At 41.8% G+C, this 23706-nt stretch overlaps 1 protein-coding gene across 2 annotated transcripts in view; it reads right to left on the bottom strand.

The window, feature by feature from the left end:
* Positions 1 to 23706, bottom strand: part of LOC106599250 (5'-AMP-activated protein kinase subunit gamma-2) — a 71042-nt gene that overhangs the window by 39544 nt on the left and 7792 nt on the right. The window contains exons 1-3 of one of the 2 annotated variants that reach the window (XM_014190374.3): positions 13666 to 13719; positions 13249 to 13320; positions 9755 to 10034 (exon numbers count right to left, since the gene is read on the bottom strand). In XM_014190374.3, the coding sequence (XP_014045849.2) occupies positions 9755 to 10034; positions 13249 to 13320; positions 13666 to 13704 (391 nt within the window). In that variant the 5' untranslated portion in view covers positions 13705 to 13719. Of the gene's footprint in view, positions 1 to 9754; positions 10035 to 13248; positions 13321 to 13665; positions 13720 to 23706 lie in introns of those variants that run through there. The other variant, XM_014190375.3, reaches the window with a different exon arrangement.

Raw genomic sequence — 23706 nt, 5'->3', positions numbered from 1 at the left:
GCATGCTCTTCAACCGATCGCTGCCTGCACCTGCCCGCCCGTCCAGCATCACTACTCTGGACGGTTCTGACTTAGAATATGTGGACCACTACAAATACCTAGGTGTCTGGTTAGACTGTAAGCTCTCCTTCCAGACTCACATCAAACATCTCCAATCCAAAGTTAAATCTAGAATTGGCTTCCTATTTCGCAACAAAGCATCCTTCACTCATGCTGCCAAACATACCCTCGTAAAACTGACCATCCTACCGATCCTCGACTTCGGCGATGTCATTTACAAAATAGCCTCCAATACCCTACTCAATAAACTGGATGCAGTCTATCACAGTGCCATGCGTTTTGTCACCAAAGCCCCATATACTACCCACCACTGCGACCTGTACGCTCTCGTTGGCTGGCCCTCGCTTCATACTCGTCGCCAAACCCACTGGCTCCAGGTCATCTACAAGACCCTGCTAGGTAAAGTCCCCCCTTATCTCTGCTCACTGGTCACCATATCAGCACCCACCTGTAGCACGCGCTCCAGCAGGTATATCTCTCTGGTCACCCCCAAAGCCAATTCCTCCTTTGGCCGTCTCTCCTTCCAGTTCTCTGCTGCCAATGACTGGAACGAACTACAAAAATCTCTGAAATTGGAAACACTCATCTCCCTCACTAGCTTTAAGCACCAGCTGTCAGAGCAGCTCACAGATCATTGCACCTGTACATAGCCCATCTATAATTTAGCCCATACAACTACCTCTTCCCCTACTGTATTTATTTTGCTCCTTTACACTCCATTATTTCTATTTCTACACTGCACTTTCTTCCACTACAAATCTACCATTCCAGTGTTTTACTTGCTATATTGTATTTACTTTGCCACCATGGCCATTTTTGCCTTTACCTCCCTTATCTCACCTCATTTGCTCACATTGTATATAGACTTATTTTTCTACTGTATGTTTGTTTTATTCCATGTGTAACTCTGTGTTGTTGTATGTGTCGAACTGCTTTGCTTTATCTTGGCCAGGTCGCAATTGTAAATGAGAACTTGAGAAAATAAACAGTGAAGAGGCGACTCCGGGATGCTGGCCTTCTAGGTAGAGTTGCAAAGAAAAAGTCATATCTCAGACTGGCCAATAAAAATAAAAGATTAAGATGGGCAAAAGAACACAGACACTGGACAGAGGAACTCTGCCTAGAAGGCCAGCATCCTGGAGTCGCCTCTTCACTGTTGACGTTGAGACTGGTGTTTTGCGGGTACTATTTAATGAAGCTGCCAGTTGAGGACTTGTGAGGTGTCTGTTTCTCAAACTAGACACTAATGTACTTGTCCTCTTTCTCAGTTGTGCACCGGGGCCTCCCACTCATCTTTCTATTCTGGTTAGAGACAGTTTGCGCTGTTCTGTGCAGGGAGTAGTACACAGCATTGTATGAGATCTTCAGTTTCTTGGCAGTTTCTCGCATGGAATAGCCTTCATTTCTCAGAACAAGAATAGACTGACAAGTTTCAGAAGAAAGTTCTTTGTTTCTGGACATTTTGAGCCTCTAATTAAACCCACAAATGCTGATGCTCCAGATACTCTAGTCTAAAGAAGGCCAGTTTATTGCTTCTTTAATCAGGACAACAGTTTTCAGCTGTGCTAACATAATTGCAAAATGGTTTTGTAAACTTGGATTAGCTAACACAACGTGCCATTGGAACACAGGAGTGATGGTTGCTGATAATGGGCCTCTGTACGCGTATGTAGATATTCCATAAAAAAAATATATATATTATATATAACATTTTTAATGTTGTAAATGACTATTGTCGCTGGAAACGGCTGATTTAAAATATATATATATTTTTTTAAATCAGCCGTTTCCAGCGACAATAGTCATTTACAACATTAAAAATGTCTACACTGTATTTTACTCCCAAGCCATAAGACTCCTGAACAAGTAATCAAATGGCTACCCGGACTATTTGCATTGTGTGCCCCCCCCCCAACCCCTATTTTACGCTGCTGCTACTCTCTGGTTATCATATATTCATAGTCACTTTAACTATACATTCATGTACATACTACCTCAATTGGGCCGACTAACCAGTGCTTCCGTACATTGGCTAATCGGGCTATCTGCATTGTGTCCCGCCACCCACCATCCGCCAACCCCTCTTTACGCTACTGATACTCTCTGTTCATCATATAATCATAGTCACTTTAACTATATCTACATGTACATACTACCTCAAATCAGCCCGACTAACCACTGTCTGTATGTAGCCTTGCTACTGTTTTTCACTGTCTTTTTTATTTCTTTACTTACCTATTGTTCACCTAATACCTTTTTTGCACTATTGGTTAGAGCCAGTATGTAAGCATTTCACTGTAAGGTCTACACCTGTTGTATTCGGCGCACGTGACAAATAAACTTTGATTTGATCAATTTGATGTTATTTTAAAATGGACAAGAAAAACAGCTTTTCTTTCAAAAACAAGGAAATGTCTAAGTGACCCCAAACTTTTGAACGGTAGTGTATATGTTGCAAAAAAGCCACTAAAAGATATTTGTCCTCCGAAGAGGGGGTGGGGGGGGTATGGGGGGTAGTGGAGGGGTTAAATAAATTTTAAAAATCCTGTTCAACCTGGCATGATATAATTAGTTACGGAATCTTTTCAGAATTTATGGACTAATCAACGCTGATAAATAGGCTATGGACATGTGGTGTGTAGGCCTATTTTGTTTTTGTCTGTAAATTGTTCTGTTAATTGGAGGGAAACACGCGTCGGACTTGGTGTGAATAGTTTAGTGCGTCAAAATCGGAATATGTCTTTTTTCGTAATTCCTCTCCAATCTGACATTTCTTAATTACTATACTAGACTAATAATATTTAAAAAGGTAATAACTTGAATAATAATAATGAATTGCTACTGATAATAATGAAGTGTAATAGTAATAGTGAAGTTGCAGAGAAAAGCCACGTGCTTCTTTTGAGTCTGATGCGAGCCAATCCTCCCCCCAACGGTTATGTCGGTGACCGTGTAGATTGGCCTGGCCAATTACTGTATCCCAGAGTTTCCCAAACTCTGTCCTCGGGACCCCGAGGGGTGCACGTTTTGTTTTTTCCCCCAAACACTACACATCTGATTCAAATGATCAAAGCTTGATGATTAGTTGATTATTTTAATCAGCAGTATAGTGCTAGGGCAAAAAACGAAACGTGTACCCTTTGGGGTTCCGGGGACCGAGTTTGGGAAACCCTACCGTAACCTCAAATTCCATGACCTGCCGTGACTCATGGAGGTTGTGTAAGATCTGTCAACTCCCCAGACCACATCACCTGCCTAACTGAGAGACAGCTAGGTCAGATCACTGTCCCAGTACTGTAGCTAACTCATTAAGACTGACCTTTAAAAAGAGTGCTGAGCCCAGTCACAAATCACCTCAACCATCCTCAGCTGACTAAAGGGAGGCCCCATGGTCTCTCCCTGGGCTGGCAGCTGTAGATTTATCTGATCAGACGGGTTCCACTCAATACACTAACACCCCCCACGACGCCCTGCGATGACCCAGTAAGTTATGACACTATTGACTGCCTTCTCCACTACCCCAGATCCATTCAAAATGGTTATGCAACTGATCAGCCCAAACAAGTCAATAAACAGTTCAGCAGAGCATGAATGAGGAGATGCAGTCAGGGTGTTAGCTTTGACTTCCTGCTCCTGTGTTTACCTATGACACCTCCATTGCTTTCACGCTTGGCTTGCATAAACTAGGGAGAAAAATACTTCATGAGCATTTCTTCTTCTTTCTCTAGACTTCACTTTCAATGTAGTCTCTTTCATTTTATACTATATTCTCATGGGTCTCAGTGAATTGGGGGCAATTTATAAAAAACTACCCACTTCCTTAATTTACTGACCATATTTTACAGTACGCAGGGGAAGGGGAGATAATGACAGAACTTGGGTAAGAAAGATGCAGATTGCCTGCCTGCCTGAAGAGCTTGATACAAGTCTGTTTGGGCATTTCCAGATAAGCGCATGAAAGAGCTACAGTTGTCTGCCACGGGGAGGGAGTGACAATGTCCAGACTATGGTAAACAACATGTAAAAAAGCTATAAAACTGAGGGACATTCTGATTATATTTGCGGGAGACAAATGCAGCCAGGATGGCATTGGAACAGACAGGCATCAACCTGATTCAATGACAACAGAAATCATTTTTAAATGACCTTGAACGACAAATAGCTTATTATATTATAGCATAAAACCAAAAATCCAATGTATGCCAGGCATATGGACTCTTAAGAATAATATATTTTCTCTGACATCCAAAACACATTCATGGTTCCAGCTCCAAACAACTTCTCATAATGTGAGGGATGGAACAGAGCAAGGAAAGAGCAGGGGATATAGCACACCCTTGTGGCAACTGGTTGCCATGAACCTTGAAGAGTAGTGTCTACAGTCAGAATATGAGTTTCAGTGTGGTTGGTGACCCATATCAATCTCCAGGAAGAAACAGAGCTTGCCCCAAGCTAAGGCCCCAGATGAAGCATTTCACAATAAACTGCCAAACAAGCCACTTCATAGAAGCTTTTTTGCATAGTCACTTTACCTCTACCTACATGTACAAATTACCTCGACTAACCTGTACCCCTGCACATTGACTCGGTACCGGTATATAGCCTCTGTATTGTTATTTTATTGTTTTACTTTTTATTTAATTGTTTACTTTAGTTTATTAGTGTATTCGGCGCATGTGACAAATACAATTCGATTTGATAGGAGCTGGGAAGAATGGGTGAATCCCAGCCAGGGAAAATGACTCACCTTCTAACCAAAGTATTTCTATGCACAACAGACTAGTTTTCATTAGACCATCAACTATACCAGTACTGTCAATGAAGAGCTTAAAAGGGCAATTCCGCTACTTTTCAACCTCATATTCATTATCTACAGCAGTGGTTCCCAAACCTTTTATAGTCCCGTACCCCTACAAACATTCAACCTCCAGCTGCGTGCCCCCTCTAGCACCAGGGTCAGCGCACTCTCAAATGTTGTTTTTTGCCATCATCGTAAGCCTGCCACACACACACTATACGATACATTTATTAAACATAAGAATGAGTGTGAGCCATCACAAAGAGCTCTTATAGGATCAGGGCACAAATAATAATTATCAATAATTGTAATCTTTATTTAACCATCTTACATATAAAACGTTATTTGTTCATCGAAAATTGTGAATAACTCACCACAGATTAATGAGAAGGGTGTGCTTGAAAGGATACACATGACTCTGTAATGTTGGGTTGTATTGGAGAGAGTCTCAGTCTTAAATCATTTTCCACACACAGTCTGTGCCTGTATTTAGTGTTCATGCTAGTGAGGGCCGAGAATCCACTCTCACATAGGTACGTGGTTGCAAAGGGCATCAGTGTCTTAACAGCGCGATTTGCCAAGGCAGGATACTCTTGAGCGCAGCCCAATCCAGAAATCTGGCAGTGGCTTCTGATTAAATTAAATTTTCACAGAACCGCTTGTTGCAATTTCGATGAGGCTCTCTTATTCAGATATCGGTAAGTGGACTGGAGGCAGGGCATGAAAAGGGATAAAGAATCCAGTTGTTTGTGTCATCCGTTTCAGGAAAGTACCTGCGTAATTGTGCACCTAACTCACTCAGGTGCTTCGCTATATCACATTTCACATTGTCCGTAAGCTTGAGTTCATTTGAACACAAGAAATCATACAATGATGGAAAGATCTGTGTGTTGTCCTTGTTAATGCAGACAGAAAAGAGCTCCAACTTCTTAATCATAGTGTAACGTCTGCTTCCAACTCACACCCTCAAACACCTAGATCCCCTGAACGCAGCTCACTCTCCAGTTCCCAATCACCTGAACTCTAAATCACCTGTCACCTGTCATTATCACACACTATTTAGTTCAGTTCTTTGCACCCCATCACTGTGAGGTATTGTTTGTTTAGTGACACGTCTTTCAGAGCTCTGTTTTTCCCGTGATTTACTCCTCCCGTGAATGATAGTGAGGCAGGCAAAAACTAACGACGCCCTTTGCCTATTCCCTGCCTGTACTTTAGCCTATCTACCTATTGCCTGACCTCCCGGACTACGTTACTAGCCTTTTCCCTGCCTGTACTGTTGCCCTTTTGGACCCCCTGTGTATGACCTTCTGCCTGCCCCTGGACCCAGCAACCTGCCTCCTCCTGTGGTCCTTTGCAATAAACACCTGCTGCGCCCTGCACTTGAAACCAGCTCTGTCTCCCCTCGTGTTCATGACACAGCCTCAATTTTGTCCTGCACATTGAATATAGTTGCGGAGAGTCCCTGTAATCCTAGATTCAGATCATTCAGGCGAGAAAAAACATCACTCAGATAGGCCAGTCGTGTGAGAAACTCATCATCATGCAAGAGGTCAGACAAGTGAAAATGATGGTCAATAGAGAACTTTAAGCTCGTCTCTCAATTTAAAAAAAAAACGTGTCAATACTTTGCCCCTTGATAACCAGCGCATTTCTGTATGTTTTAAAAGCTTTACATGGTCGCTGCCTAAATCATTGCATAATGCAGAAAATACACAAGCGTTCAGGGACCTTGCTTTAACAAAGTTAACCATTTTCACTGTGGTGTCCAAAATGTATTTTCAGCTCTCAGGCATTCTCTTGGCAGCAAGAGCCTCTCGGTGGATGCTGCAGTGTACACAAGTGGCGTTGGGAGCAACTGCTTGCACGCGCGTTACCACTCCACTATGTCTCCCTGTCATAACTTTTGCGCCATCAGTACAGATACCAACACATCTTGACCTCCAAAGTCCATTTGATGTTACAAAGCTGTCCAGTACTTAAAAAATATTATTTTATGTTGTCCTGGTTTCCAGAAGATGTCTTCCTTAATTGACCCCCCATAAACGTAACATATACCAGAAGCTGTGCTAGGGCCGCAACATCTGTTTCATCCAGCTGTAACGCATATAATTCACTGGCTTGTATGCGAAGCAGTAATTGTTTCAAAACATCTCCTGTCATGTCACTGATGCGTTGTGAAACACTGTTTGATGAAGGCATTGTTTGTATTGTTTTTTTGGCCTTTTGTCCCTGCCATATCTGCGGCAGCAGGAAGAATTAAGTCCTCTCCAATAATATGGGGCTTGCCTGTCCTAGCCACTTGGTAGCTCACCATATAAGATGCTTCTAGCCGCTTCTTATTAATGGTATCTGTTACTTTTAAACATGTCTTACTACCGTCATTTCCGGACTATAAGCCGCAACTTTTTTCCCACGCTTTGAACCTCGCGGCTTAAACAATGACGCGGCTAATATATGGATTTTTCCACCTTTCAATTTTTTCCCCCCCAAAAAAAACACATTCTGTGACGTGCTCAGTTTTTTGGCGGCATGAAGCTTTCATTAGACCAATGAAATTGCCGAACGGGTTAAGGTCAAACAACTTTTTGGTTTACTGTTTAGATTAAATCGAGCGCTCTCAAACTTCCCATCATTCTGATTAGTAGTCATTTTGTCACCCTGATTCCTGGGGGCACAACAAAGTATTTGCAGCCACTCGACATCAGTGTAAATCGTGCATTTAAGGTGGCGCTCCATGTTCAGTGGGAGGCTTAGATGACAAGTGGGGAGAAATCCTTCACTAAAACAGGCCGCATGCGAAGAGCAACTTATGGTCAAGTCTGCCAGTGGGTCCTGACAGCGTGGAGCATTGTCAAAAAATCCACTATCATCAACGGGTTTCGAAAGGCTGGACTGCTGCGTGTTGAAGAGGGCTCAGAGGGGGATTTGCCTCCGGATGAAAGTGACGAGAGCGACAATGAAAACGATCCAATATCGGATGAAGCAATTCTGAGGCTACTCAACTCCGACACCGAAGGAGATGGTTTCAGTGCACAGGAGGAGTAAGATCGTGACCAATAACTTTCTTGGTAGGCTACTGTTTACTGCTAATTTTTTGTTACAAGCTGTGTTTCGTTAAAGCCTATTTATTTTTGTTACAAGCCGTGTTTCGTTAAAGCCTGTGTAAAGTTCATTTGTTTCAATGTACCGGTAGGCACCTGCGGCTTATAGACATGTGCGGCTTATTTATGTTCAAAATCATATATATTTTTTTTAATTCAGTGGGTGCGGCTTATATTCAGGTGCGCTTAATAGTCCGGAAATTACGGTACTCGAAAGTCGTCTTTATTCTCGCTCTACCTGTATTTGACATTGTGTTGTTATTTTGCTGAACACTAGATGGTTTGATTTAATTTTTTGGCACTGAAACGAGGCTACTCGGGCGAGGAAAAAAACTCACAAATGTATAGCCCCGTTGGAAAATATAAATGTACCGTTTTATTTTTTTATATAATTTGTATTTTTTGTTGTTGATGTGAATCACATTTTTATTTGGCGTACCCCCGATGGCATTGCGCTGTCAGGCATTCCCTGCAAGGGTACGCGCACCCCAGATTGGGAATACCTGATCTCCAGCATCATACCAGTGTATACATATGTGGAAATGGCACATTTCTATTATCTGTGGTTAAAGAAATAAAATGCTTATTGGTGACATCACAGGGTAGGATTAAAAGTAAGAAACTGATTTTCAAAACCTGCAATAAGTTTCTAGACAGAGGGAGGGTATTTTCTTGCTACCCATGTCACCACAAATTTCATCTAGTCCCAATATCTTGAGTCAATAAGTATTCAACACCTTTGTTATGGCAAGCCTAATACACTACCGGTCAAAGGTTTGGACACACCTACTCATTCAAATACTTTTTTACTATTTTCTACATTGTAGCATAATAGTGAAGACATAAAAACTATGAAATAACACATATGAAATCATGTAGTAACCAAAAAAGTGTTAAACAAATCAAAATATATTTTACTTGAGATTCTTCAATTAGCCACCCTTTGCCTTGATGACAGCTTTGCACACTCATGGCATTATCTCAAACCAGGAATTCCCACATATGCTGAGCACTTGCTGGCTGCTTTTCCTTCACTCTGGAGTCCACTCTCCTTCTTGGTAAAATAGCCCTTACAAAAGTATTACCATTGTTTTGTGTTTTTGACTCTATGTAATTTTGTAATTATAACAATATAAGTTTGTCCTTCTGAAAATGGTATTAACATCAGCTAGACAAAATGTGCTTGGACTCTAGTTCAATGAATCCCAGAGGCCAGCAACACAATACATTAACTCAATCTGACATGCTTGCTTTAGAGTCCACCCATGAAAGCCAGAAATCAAAAGTCAAAACTAAGTCCTATTTGTTTCTGTCACTTTCTATATTTTTACCCCAAGAAGAAGTTGTTGACCGTGACACTGATGATACGAGACTAAACGAGGAAGGAAGCCCATCTGTCTAGTCCTCTAATAATATGGTATGGCCCTCTCTAAGCTAAAGACCCAGAATATTCTCAGCACAAGGCAATGAGATTATGTTTGCGTTGTTTGCTTTCCAGGAGGGGACTGCTGCCCCCTACAGCTCTTGCAGGGATTTTTAGCACTAATGTGCTGTGACTGTATAGGGTTTTAGTGTTGAGACCATTTTCTTTTAAAGAGCTACCTGTGTTTGCCATGCTATTTATTCCATATTATTACAACAGTGCATCTGCACATAATTCAGTAACAGATAATTCTGTCAGAATCAAATTCTAAGATCAAAATAATGCTGATAACTTCCTGTCTTGAGGTTTTTCAGCATGTAAATACAGGAAACCACAGTCGGCTCTTTGAAATACATTTATTTGTATTACCTTTCCTTGTCCTAGAGAAGAGCTTGATGCTAGAGTTGGACGATGAGTTGGATGAAGAGCGGAAGATACCACTGAAGTTGAGGCGGCAGGGCGACTTGGGCGGTGAGCGGTCCTGGTGGGTGGAGGGGTAGGGGAAGATGGTTCTAGATGAGCCCTGACTGGTCCGAGACTGGGAGTGGGCAGGGGCAAACATGGGACTAGATGGTTGGCTGACACCAGCAGCACCACCCCTCACAAAGAGTCCTTTAGTTAGGCTGGCAGAGTGGCAGCAGACCTCTCCCTGAGATAGAAGAAAGGAGATGTGAGGGAATTTCATTTAAATACACTCATGCAAATACCTAGTTTATTTGTGTACAATGTGTCACTAAGCGGATGACACCTGGAAATACTATGGCAGAGGCTTTATGGACTACAGTCAAAGAAACCACAACATCCATCATCAGCATAAAATGATTCACAAAATGTCTCTGTTGGATGTATTCTGCATTAGAGCCTGAGTGGAATTTCTAAGGCTTGATATCACCATCTGTAGAAGAGATGTTCAGGGCTTGGGTGAAGCCACTTCTCTTTGTGTGAGATATGAAACCATATGTAGTCAGAGCTATCACATTACAGTGTTTCCCCCTTATTCATTTAGCAGTGACTTCTTGCGAAAGAACGTGTTTAGGCAAGCGAGTCACCTTGGAGAGTTTTATCAGCAGATTTATCAGCTCATTCAAAACACGAGGAAAGACAGGTGGTTCATTCACTACATACAGTATACTCTGGACAGTTGAAAAAGAGAGAACAATCAAATCCTAAGAATTCGGAGAAAAGACTGAGGTTGTTGGGAAAATAAATAAGTGAAAGGACAAAAAGACTGACTCAGACAATGTAAAGACAGTGAGGAAAGAGGAAGCTTGCTTTGCAGGGATCAATTTCCTGTATTTGATCCGACCATGTCTGGAGACTGTGCAAGGAGGCAGTCTAAGGGGTTGGTAGAAAAAACATGATAGAAAAAGAATGAGGTAAAACCAAATCACTGCCAAACTCACAACCATAGGAGCCAAATCTAGCCAGAGCTTGCACAACCAAGAAGCTGTCTAAAAATCTCTGATAGTCTTTGACACTTAGCATACTTTCTACTATTTTAAATAAGTCAAACACCCTGTCATAGACTGTTCTCTCTTCTACCGCACGGCAAGCGGTACCGATGAACCAAGTCTGGAACCAACAGGACCCTGAACAGCTTAAAAAGTTAGTTAAATCGTTAACCAAATAGCTACCCTGACTATCTGCATTGACCCTTTTCACACAAACTTTTGTTTTACTCATCACATACACTGCTGCTACTGTTCATTGTATATCCTGTTGCCTATTCACATTATTCATAGTTATATGCACATACAGTGCATTCAGAGAGTATTCAGACCCCTTGACTTTTTCCACATTTTGTTACAGCCTTATTCTAAAATTGATTAAATATTTTTTTCCCCCTCATCAACCCATATAATACCCCATAATGACAAAGCAAAAATAGTTTTTTAGAAAATGTTGTAAATGTATTGAAAATAAAAAACTGAAATATGACATTTACATAAGTATTCAGACCCTTTACTCCACACTTTCTTGAAGCACCTTTGGCAGCGATTAGCGCCTTGAGTCTTCTTCTGAGGTCCTGAGCGTTCTGGAGCAGGTTTTCATCAAGTATTTCTCTGTACTTTGCTCCGTTCATCTTTCCCTCGATCCTGACTATTCTCCCTGTCCCTGAAAAATATCCCCAGGGATGGTGTCAGGTTTCCTCCAGACGTGAGCCTTGGCATTCAGGCCAAAGAGTTCAATCTTGGTTTCATCAGACCAGAGAATCTTGTTTCTCATGGTCTGAGAGTCCTTTAGGTGCCTTTTGGCAAACTCCAAGTGGGCTGTCATGTGCCTTTTACTGAGGAGTGAACAGTCTGGCCACTCTACCATAAAGCCCTGATTGGTGGAGTGCTGCAGAGATGGTTGTCCTTCTGGAAGGTTCTCCCATCTCCACAGAGGAACTCTGTCATAGTGACCATTGGGTTCTTGGTCACTTCCCTGACCAAGGCCCTTGTCCCCCGATTGCTCAGTTTGGCTGGGCGGCCAGCTCTAGGAAGAGTCTTGATGGTTCTTTCATATAAGAATGATGGAGGCCACTGTGTTTTTGGGGATCTTCAATGCTGCAGAAAGTTTTTGGTACCATTCCCCAGATCAATGCCTCGACACAATCCTGTCTCGGAGCTCTACGGACAATTCCTTCGACCTCATGGCTTGGTTTTTGCTCTGACATGCACTGTCAACTGTGGGACCTTATATAGACAGGTGTGTGCCTTTCCCAAATCATGTCCAATCAATTGAATTTACCACAGGTGGACTCCAATCAAGATGTAGAAACATCTCAAGGATGATCAATGGAAACAGGATGCACCGGAGCTTAACTTCGAGTCTCATAGCAAAGGGTCTGAATACTTATGTAAATAAGGTGTTTTTTATTTTAATACATTTGCTAAAATGTCAAAAACCTGTTTTGCTTTGTCATTATGGGGTATTGTGTGTAGATTGATGAGGAAAAACTTTAATTTAATACATTTTAGAATAAGGCTGTAACGTAACAAAATGTGGAAAAAGTAAAGGGGTCTGAATACTTTGCGAATGCACTGTATCTACCTCAATTACCTCGTACCCCTGCAAATTGACTTAGTACTGGTACCCCGTGTATATAGGCAAGTTATCACTACTCATTGTGTATTTATTATTATGTGTCATTACTTTTTTATATTATTTCTCTATTTTCAGTCTCTCTGCATTGTTGGGAAGGGCCTGTAAGTAAGCATTTCCCGGTTAGTCTAAACCTGTTGTTTACGAAGCATGTGATGAATAAAATGTGATTTGATCAAATTTAATTTGATGATTACCTTGCATTCATCCTGTTTGGTCTGATCTTTCAGTATAACCCTGAGCTTCTGCAGAGCAACCATCATATGTCCAGAGGGACCTCTACCATGACTTCTACAAACCCACTGTCATGTGAGATCTATTTTCACAGGTGATTGTCAGACGTCCACCCACTTCTTTAGCAGTACCACGACACTCCCTCCCCTCAGCCCTTTTCATTACAGCAGAGGGCTCCGGGAACAATGATTGTCTGACTGTCTCACTGCATGTGTCCAAACACGATGTCTTCCCTGTGGCTCAGTTGGTAGAGCACAGTGTTTGCAACACCAGCATGGTGTGTGCAACGCCAGGGTTGTGGGTTTGATTCCCACGGGGGGACAGTACAAAAAAAATTATCAATAAAAAAATTAAGAAAAATGCATGAAATGTATGCATTCACTACTGTAAGTCGCTCTGGATAAGAGCGTCTGTTAAATTACTAAAATGTAAATGTAACTTAAAACTATAAAAATGAAAGGTAAAAGGTGAGAATCACAACGCTGTTAGTCAAGAGTAACTTCATTGTGTGTAAACACGAGTATGAAGAGAAGACAATTTACCTTAGGAGAGCCATCCTTTTCCGAGCGACCAGACTCAGCATCCAGTATGGGGGAGGTAAATGCCCTAAGGTCCTGCAGAAAGACAGGGAAGGCTTGTGTCAAACTGTCAATGAGATAATACTAAAGGCTGCTCACAACATTCAGGACATGCCTCAGAATAACAAACTGGCATGTTATGACATGCAGCATTTCTTTCTCAACACGTCTTGTCAACAAGTTAAGTGTAGTCAACATTTTAGCCAATTTTGACTCTCTTTGTTACGCCCAGAGAGTGATTGATTGGCCCATTTACTGTAATTTACAGTTTTAGGTTCAATCTTTAACACTTTAAAATCCGCCAAGACATGTTAACCTCTAAAAGAGGAGAAACATGTTAAACCACTACTGGGGCATGACATAACCAGGAAATATATTTACCCTATATTCTTCCTCATAGCAAGGATTGGGTTTCCTCATACTGTATTAAAAACAACAACAAAAAACGGTTTTAAGTGAGAAGTAGGCATTGGTCTGAAGCCAAAAAAGAAAGGAAACTGATGCTAATGTGTTTTCCAGCACACAGCGTTGACCTATTACAGTAGCTACAGTACATTTTAAGTATTGATAGTGTGCGAAGTACCCTGTGTACTGGTGCAATTGAATTGGCATACGTCGTTTGTCAGCTCCACATGGAACAGCTTGCATTTCTCCGTGACAGCCACATGCCCACAATCCGCCACAAAGCACTGTGTCCCTGGGCAGTACCATAGAGATGGCGTGCATCGACCTCTTCCTTGAGAGTCTGAGAGCTGGTCTCCCCTCCGTTCTAGCAAAACGCATACCACACTCACTGCCACTTCACGAACCGAAAGGCTCTTTTAAGAGCCACCTAATACATGAAATAAGTGTGTGTCGGGAGGGGGCTGTCAAAACTATGAACAAAATAAATGGTAAAAATGTATCCTACGGGAGGCGAACCCAATCTTCAGATCCACGGAAGGAAACTCTAACCATTACACTACGAACCATGTTCCTAAAACATTGACTTCGACGGAGCATTTAGATGAACAGTCGAAGTGTTCGTTCCAAAATGATTTTGTACATTATTTCTCTTGCTTGGTTTAAATATAATAGTCTAAAACAGTTGACTTGTTGAAAAATACTAATTTAATCACAAAGCTAACCAAGTTAGCAAGCATGTCATTTTCTTTTGACTGTACATAACATGGCACACAATTTAAGCAAGCAAAGAGCGTGTTCGAATAATCTTGCCCGGGGTACACCGGGCTATGGCCAGTCAAGTCTTCGGGCGAAAGCGAGGAGGGAAGGCAGATAAAGCATTTTTATCAAAAGCAATACATTTTGCATGTATAAACACAAATCCTACTCATTACTGCACGTGCTTAATTACATCCCTTGTTTTGAGCCAACTTCACCGTCGGACAGAGCTGGGAACCTGGCTCTCGCCTGAGAGGCAGCCCTGTTCCAAATCGAATGCAATTACCTACAACTGGCGCAAACACGCCTACACCGGCGCCCGGGCGAGATTAACTGAACCTCAATGATTCTGATTTAGTTTTTCCTTCGTGCACTGTGACTACTTTTTATTTGTGGATGGCAACTTCAGATTTTCTGGGAACACACTGAAAAGTAACCTGACACTGTGTTAACCCTCTTGAATGCTAGCTAACGTTGACTAGTTACCTAGCTAATCAAAATATCTGTATGCATTTTTTTTATTAACCTCAGTTTGAATACCACCATATAACTACCTAGCTATTTACAGTAGCCCAGGTTAATTAGCATTAACTTCTTATGACTGGCAACCTGGTGCAAGCAGCGGCGTTGTTGCCGAGCAACCAACCGAACTCTGAGCTTCAGCTAAAAAAAAGAAGTTAGCATTGTCAGAAATGCTACAGAGAGGTAGCACATCGTTGGTTCTTAATGGACAGAAATTAGCATGTGAGAATGATAAATGATAAATGTAATCAAAACTGTTGACCCTACAAACGTATTCAGTCTGAAAGGTGGCAAGTCTAAAGGTCACTTTATGGACGCTGTAGTCTCGTTCTTAACCGGCGCCTAGATATTGAGCTAATTCTGGGCCAAAAAATTGTCTGACGACCCTAATGCTAACGACCCTGTTAAAAATCCGGTATGTAGTTCTCAGTAATGGACAGACAGCTCATGACGAGAGGCAGGGAGTGTGTTGTGTAGCTCCAATCAAGTTGTTTTGGTGTCATATTGGCTTAGATATGATGGTAGGGAGATTTTGATAATTGTATATCAGTGTTGAGCATCCAAGCTGTGCATTCCAATCATCAGGTTTCAAAAGGTGAAAAGGAAATATTTAGTAGCAATAAACCAATGTAATTGCATGGAAAAGCAGATGTGTATATACATGTCTAGAGGTATTTTTTAATCCATACATGACTCCTGGAAGGGCACGGGACTGCTACAATGATGGATATCATCCAAAGAATACCTACATGAGCTGCAGCAACATGCACCCAGCACCCACAATAACATGAGCTGCAGATGTTGGGTGACATTGCCTTTACACAGAAAATGCAAGCTTAAATAATTCAGACAGTTTACTCAGTACTTTGATGAAGCACCTTTGGCAGAGATCACAACCTCGAGTCTTCTTGGGTATGATGCTACAAGCTTGGCACACCTGTATTTAAGGAGTTTTTCCCCATTCTGCTCTACAGATCCTCTCAAGCTCGGTCAGGTTGGATGGGGAGCGTCGCTACACAGCTATTATCAGGTTTCTCCATAGATATTAGATCGGGTTCAAGTCCGGGCTCTAGCTGGGCCACTCAAGGACATTCAGAGACTTGTCCCAAAGCCACTCCTGCATTGTCTTGGCTGTGTGCTTAGGGTCGTTGTCCTGTTGAAAGGTGATCCTCCGCCCCAGTCCGAGGTCCTTAGCGCTCTGGAGCAGGTTTTCATCAAGGATCTCTTTTTGCTCTGTTCATCGTTGCTCTGTTCAGACTCCCAGTTCATGCCACTGAGAAATATCCCCACAGCATGATACTGCCACCACCATGCTTCACCGTAAAAAAAACAATATGAAAGCTGTGTATTCAGCACAAATGTAATACACTTAAAGGATCCCGCAAGTGCACACATCCAGCAGCACAGTGAGCAGGATATGGGTTTTTCCACACTTTGACAAGGTTGTCTAACTATACAAATACTTTTTGAGATCAACTGACACTAACCAAAGAGTTTATCAAATTGAACAACTCCTGTTTAATTTACGTTTGAGTTCTACCCTGTTACTGTCATTTTGAGCTATGGCTAGGTTAAGCAAAGCTTCTATTTTATTGAGATATTTCAAGTGTCTTTTTCATGCATTTCTAAATCAAGCCTGTGTTTTATGAACTGATTCTGGAGTTTCAGGGATGTGGACATTGTTTTAATGTGGACATTGTTTTAACAGATGCATTTGGATATTCCTGGGTAGAATATTACATCCAGACATTGTGTTAAGGAATACTGTATATACAGTCCCTACAGTGCATTTGGAAAGTATTCAGACCCCTTGACCTTTTCCACATATTGTTACATTACAGCCTTATTCTAAAATTATTTAAATCATTTCCCCCCTCAATCTACACACAATACCCATAATGCCAGGTTTTCCTCCAAACGTGATGCTTGGCATTTAGACCAACGAGTTCAATCTTGGTGTCATCAGACCGGAGAATCTTGTTTCTCATGGTCTGAGAATCTTTGGGTGACTTTTGGCAAACTCCAAGCGGACTGTCATGTGCCTTTTCCATCTGGCCATTCTACCATAAAGGCCTGATTGATGGAGTGCTGCAGAGATGGTTGTCCTTGTGGAAGGTTCTCCCATCTCCACAAAGGAACTCTGGAGCTCTGTCAGAGTGACCATTGGGTTCTTGTTCACCTCCCTGACCAAGGCCCTTCTGCCCCGATTGCACAGTTTGGCCGGGCGGCCAGCTCTAGGAAGAGTCTTGGTGGTTCTAAACCTCTTCCATTTAAGAACAACGGAGGCCACTGTGTTCTTGGGGACCTTCAATGCTGAAGAAATGTTTGGACACTTATGTAAATAAGGTATGTTTTTTGTTTTTTTAATATAGATTTGCAAAAATGTCTAAAAACCTGTTTTCGCTTCTGGGGTTATTATGGGGGTATTGTGTTTAGATTGAGGGAAAAAATGTATGTAATCCATTTTAGAATAAGGCTGTAACAAAATGTGGAAAAAGTAAAGGGGTCTGAATACTTTCCGAATGCACTGTAATTGCAGCATGCAACAATTTCAAAGATTTTACTGAGTTACAGTTCATAAGGAAATCAGTCAATTTAAATAAATTCATTAAGTCCTAATCTATGGATTTCACATGACTGGGAATACTGATATGCATCTGTTGGTCACAGATGCCTTTAAAAAAATTTCCGGGTGTGGATAGGGCTGTGGCGGTCATGAAATTTCGTCAGCCAGTGATTTTCAAGCAAATAACTGTCGATCTCACGGTAATCGACCATTAATTAACAAACACGTTTAGCATCTCCTGGCTTGCCCACTGATGCAGACCTTTGGAACATCTACATTTTTAAAAAAGTCTAATAAATCCATGTAATATAGCCTACACCTTCACAATAAATCCCTTATTCATTTTAGACAGGTCTAAAAAAAAAAGCATGATATGAAGAAAATGTAGTCTATTTCAGATTAACAGAATAGCATACTGTGAGTTGTCCTTATGTTAGTTCCTGATCTGGCTATGCCAATTGACTGTGGGCTACACTAGTTAATTTAGCCGACAAGATTTTCTTAGAATTCTGTGGCATTATTTTATAGTATGAAGAATAAAATTGAACAAAGCTGAATAAAATAGAAAATATATTTTTCCCAAACAATGAGGGGAGTGCGCACATTCTGTGTTGAGTGGTTAACAAAGAAATAGGTATTCATTCCTCTATGCTTAATTTTGAGTTTTTAATGTAACTTTAGTTGTTCTACAAACGTTGGGCTATATGTTTAGATGTTTATACATTGTAAGGCTGCATCATGCGACTCTAATTATGATTTGAAAAAAGTTGCTTGAAAGGCATGAGCTCTGCTTTGTTTTTTTTGCGCAGGATATACACACTACATCAGTTACTCACAATTTTACAAGCACTTGATAATGCCTAGAATTTCCCGACTGCACCCCCTTCGTGTGGCCGTAATGCACTCTAACAAAATCCATGCCTTTTGTGGGCACAACGGTGATCAGGTCATTCTCACAGGCTTCTATTCTAGTGAAGACAGACACATCTGGGACGCAACTGTGCGCGTCCTTATCCGGGGTGCATATTGAAGATATTGGAAGAACTGTCCACATTCACTTTTCGTCAGCCAACAAGATGAGTAGGCCTAACGAACAGCAAAAGCACTGGCCTATGTCAATCTACTATCCCCCACGGTACAAAAATCGACCTATTCTGTTCTGTGTGAGAAATAAATATTCCAGACATAGTCTGGGACAGTTGTGGGATGCGATAGATCCCAAATGAATACAACCACTAGCATCAAAAAAAACTTTTTTTACGCAATGTGGCTGATGCAACAGATGAGAACATTTAGTTTAAAATGTTGATAAATGATTAGGCTATTTCTTCACATTATAAGCGCAGCAATGCGCACATGGTAGTAGGCTATAAGCTTGAATGTTCCATTAGTGGAAAACACCATTATCAAAAAAGTGACCGCAAATGCAATTTTGCATGCAATGCTTTTATTATAAAGGTGCATTTTCATGGTGAAAATGTTCTTCCCCAAACTTGAAACTCACGTGCTGCGTATGTATGCCAGTTAGGCTCTACACCCCTTGTAAAGCAGAGTAATGTGCTTAATTTTTATTTGGCCAGTTTAGTTGTGATACAAGCCTTATCAAAACATATCGGCCTATGGGCTAGGCTACATGAGGTTAATGACTATGATTCTAAAAAGTGGCAAAAAAAGGCATTGTTTCTTAAGGTGGGCATCATTCACAAGTGATAATATATAATTCACAAGTGATAGGCTAATTAATAGTCACCCAACAGACTATTCTTGATTTAATCTTTACATATATTATTTAGTGTATGGGTGAAATTTGTTTGGATTTAGAATGGACCATTATCATGCACCAAAAAATACATGTAATCTATGTACTTAAATAGCGAATGGAGGACGCTTTTCCCGTGGTTAATTTTCATGCCAGCCAGATAGGCTATACTCCTGTTGTAAATATAAGCAATGTGCATAATATTAGGAAAGTTGAGAAATAAATATAGTAGGCCTAGCCTATAGAAAGCTGATGGGATCCTCCTCTTTTTAGTAGAGGCCATCACTCTGTTTTCTCGCGCAATCTTCTGAAAAATCAACTGTACATTTCGGTGTTCTTCAAGGTTCCATTTTAGGACCACTATTGTTGTCACCATATATATTTTTACCTCTTGGTGATGTCATTCAGAAACATAATGTTAACTTTCACTGCTATGCAGACGATGAAATATGGTGAAGCCCCAATATTGCCCTCCCTGCAAGCCTGTGTTTCAGACATAAGGAAGTGGATGGCGGCAAATGTTTTACTTTTAAACTCGGACAAAACAGAGATGCTAGTTCTAGGTTCCAAGAAACAAAGAGATCTTCTGTTGGATCTGACGAATAATCTTGATGGTTGTACAGTCATCTCAAATAAAATCGTAAAGGACCTTGTTACTCTGGACCTTGATCTCTCTTTTAACGAACACATCAACAATATTTCAAGGACAGCTTTTTTTCCATCTTTGGAAACATTTCAAAAATTGCTTTTGTCACTTCTAGATTAGACTACTGCAATGCTCAACTTTCTGGCTACCCGGATAAAGCACAAAATAAACTTCAGTTAGTGCTAAACACAGCTGCCAGAATCTTGACTAGAACCCCCAAAAATTTAGCATATTACTCCAGTGCTAGCCTCTCTACACTGGCTTCCTGTTAACTTCTATGGGCTACTTGGGACGCTAGCGTCCCACCTGCGGGACACAGCCAGTGAAATATCAGGGCGGCAAATTCAAAACAACAAAATGTCATAATTCAACTTTCTCAAACATACAACTATTTTACACCATTTTAAAGATACACTTCTCCTTGATGTAACCACATTGTCCGATTTCAAAAAGGCTTTACAGCGAAAGCAAAACATTAGATTATGTTAGGAGAGAGTACATAGACAAAAATAATCACACAGCCATTTTCCAAGCAAGGACATGTGTCACAAAAACCCAAAACACAGCTAAATGAAGCACTAACCTTTGACGATCTTCATCAGATGACACTCCTAGGACATTGTTACACAATACATGTATGTTTTGTTCGATAAAGTTCATATTTATATCCAAAAACAGCATTTTACATTGGCTCGTGATGTTCAGAAAATGTATTCCCACCAAAACGTCCGGTGAATGTGCACATCAATTTACAAAAATACTCATCATAAACGTTGACAAAATATATAACAATTATTTAAAGAATTATAGAATGACTACTCCTGGATGCAACCGCTGTGTCAGATTTTAAAATAGCTTTACGGAGAAAGCACATTTTTCAATATTCTGAGTACATAGCTCGCCATCACAGCAAGCTATACAGACACCCGCCAAGTTCGGGGTCACCTAAACTCAGAATTAGTATTAGAAATATTGTATTACCTTTGCTGATCTTCGTCAGAATGCACTCCCAGGACTGCTACTTCCACAAGAAATGTTTTTGTTGGGAATAATCCATATTTATGTCCAAATACCTCCATTTTGTTCGTGCGTACAGAGCACTATCCAAAGGCATAATGCGCGAGCACGGTACCAGAGATGAAAAGTCAAAATGTTCCATTACCGTACTTAGAAGCATGTCAAACTCTGTTTAAAATCAATCTTTATGGTATTTTTAATGTAAAATTGCAATAATATTCCAACTGGACAATAGCATATTCATTCAAGAAGAAAAAGGAACGGCGCGCTCGCGGGATCGCGCATATCCAATCCCTTTGTCCCCAGGCAGTCCACTGATTGACTGAGCTCCTATTATCTGCCCAGTGACAGGAGAATGCTGAAACAACTTTCTGAAGGCTGTTGACAGCCAATGGAAGCCTTAGGAAGTGCAACGTGACCCCATAGAAACTGTAGTTTCGATAGAGAATCAAAAGAAGAACTACAATTCTCAGACTTTCCACTTCCTGGTTGGATTTTTCTCAGGTTTTTGCCTGTCATATGAGTTCTGTTATACTCACAGACACCATTCAAACAGTTTTAGAAACTTCAGAGTGTTTTCTATCCAAATCTACTAATAATATGCATATTCTAGTTTCTGGGCCAGATTAGTAACCAGTTTAATTTGGGTACGTTTTTCATCCGGCCGTGAAAATACTGCCCCCTACACCTCAACAGGTTAAAGCTAGGGCTGATTTCAAGGTTTTACTGCTAACCTACAAAGCATTACATGGGCTTGCTCCTACTTATCCTTCCGATTTGCGCCTACCGTACATACCTACACGTACGCTACGGTCACAAGACGCAGGCCTCCTTATTGTCCCTAGAATTTCTAAGCAAACAGCTGGAGGCAGGGCTTTCTCCTATAGAGCTCCATTTTTATGGAATGGTCTGCCTATCCATGTGAGAGAGACAGACTTGGTCTCGACATTTAAGTCTTTATTGAAGACTCATCTCTTCAGTAGGTCATATGATTGAGTGTAGTCTGGCCCAGGGGTATGAAGCTGAATGGAAAGGCACTGGAGCGACGAACCGCACTTGCTCTCTCTGCCTGGCAGGTTCCCCTCTCTCCACTCGGATTCTCTGCCTCTAACCATATTACTGGGGCTGAGTCACTGGCTTACTGGTGCTCTTCCATGCCGTCCCTAGGAGGGGTCGGCATGGAAGAGTGGGTTGAGTCACTGACGTGATCTTCCTGTCCAGGTTGGCGCCCCCCTCGGGTTCGTGCCGTGGGGGAGATCTTCGTGGGGGAGATCTTCGTGGGGGAGATCTTCGTGGGGGAGATCTTCGTGGGGGAGATCTTCGTGGGCTATACTCTGCCTTGTCTCAGGGTAGTAGGTTGGTGATTGAAGATATCCCTCTAGTGGTGTGGAGGCTGTGCCTTGGCAAAGTGAGTGGGGTTATATCCTGTCTGTTTGGCCCTGTCCGAGGGTATCGTCGGACAGGGCCACAGTGTCTCCCGACCCTTCCTGTCTCAGCCTCCAGTATTTATGCTGCAATAGTTTGCGTCGGGGGGGGTGAATTTAAGTATGCTCCCTCTAATTCTTTATTTTCTCTCTCTCTTCTCTCGGAGGCCCTGAGCCCTAGGACCATGCCTCAGGACTACCTGGCCTGATGACTCCTTGCTGTCCCCAGTCCACCTGGTCATGTTGCTGCTGCAGTTTCAACTGTTCTGCCTGCGGCTATGGAACCCTGACCTGTTCACTGCTACCTTGTCCCGGACCTGCTGTTTTGGACTCTCTCTGTACCGCACCTGCAGTCTCTAACTCTGAATGATCGGTTATGAAAAGCCAACTGACATTTACTCCAGAGGTGCTGACCTGTTGCCACTGTCATAATTATTATCTGACCCTGCTGGTCATCTATGAACGTTTGAACATCTTGGCCATGTTCTGTTATAATCTCCACCTGGCACAGCCAGAAGAGGACTGGCCACCCCTCAGAGCCTGGTACCTCTCTAGGTTTCTTCCTAGGTTCCGGCCTTTCTAGGTAGTTTTTCCTAGCCACTGTGCTTCTACATCTGCATTGCTTGCTGTTTGGGGTTTTAGGCTGGGTTTCTGTAAAGCACTTTGTAACATCGGCTGATGTAAAAAGGGCTTTATAACTCAATTTGATTGATATAGAAATGATGCGCAAAATGAGGTCATGGGCTCTCATTAAGTTTTTGATTGGATTTTCGATTACATTTGCATTGATGTTAGAGTGATTAGAGGGACAATAGAGTGCTGAGTACCAGGCAGTTAGCAAGTTTGGTAGGATACTAATGACCAGCATCAGAGCTTGGAGAAGCCTAATTACAGTGAATAAACCTCACGTGGAATTTGACTGCCTTCATGACTCGTGACCGCCGGTGTGGCAGTAATATGGTCACCGCAACAGCTGAAACATGAGGTGATGGCGGCGGATGAATGGCACGGCAATCGGCCTCAGTATTCCGTCACATTATCTCTGTGCATTCAAATTGCCATCGATAAAATGCAATTGTGTTCACTGTCCGTAGGTAATGCCTGCCCATACCATTAACCCACCGCCACCATGGGGCACTCTGTTCACAATGTTTACATCAGCAAATCGCTCACCCACACGACGCCATACATGCTGTGTGCCATCTGCCACTGAAGTCAGTTACGATGCCGAACTGCAGTCAGGTAAAGACCCTGGTGAGGACAACAAGCACGCAGATGAGCTTCCCTGAAACTGTTTCTGACAGTTTGTGCGGAAATTCTTAAGTTG

The sequence above is a fragment of the Salmo salar genome, chromosome 03, assembly GCF_965601325.2.
Source record: "Salmo salar chromosome 03, fSalSal1, whole genome shotgun sequence".
Lineage (NCBI taxonomy): Eukaryota > Metazoa > Chordata > Actinopteri > Salmoniformes > Salmonidae > Salmo > Salmo salar.
This window is presented reverse-complemented; position numbering and strand designations above follow the sequence as displayed.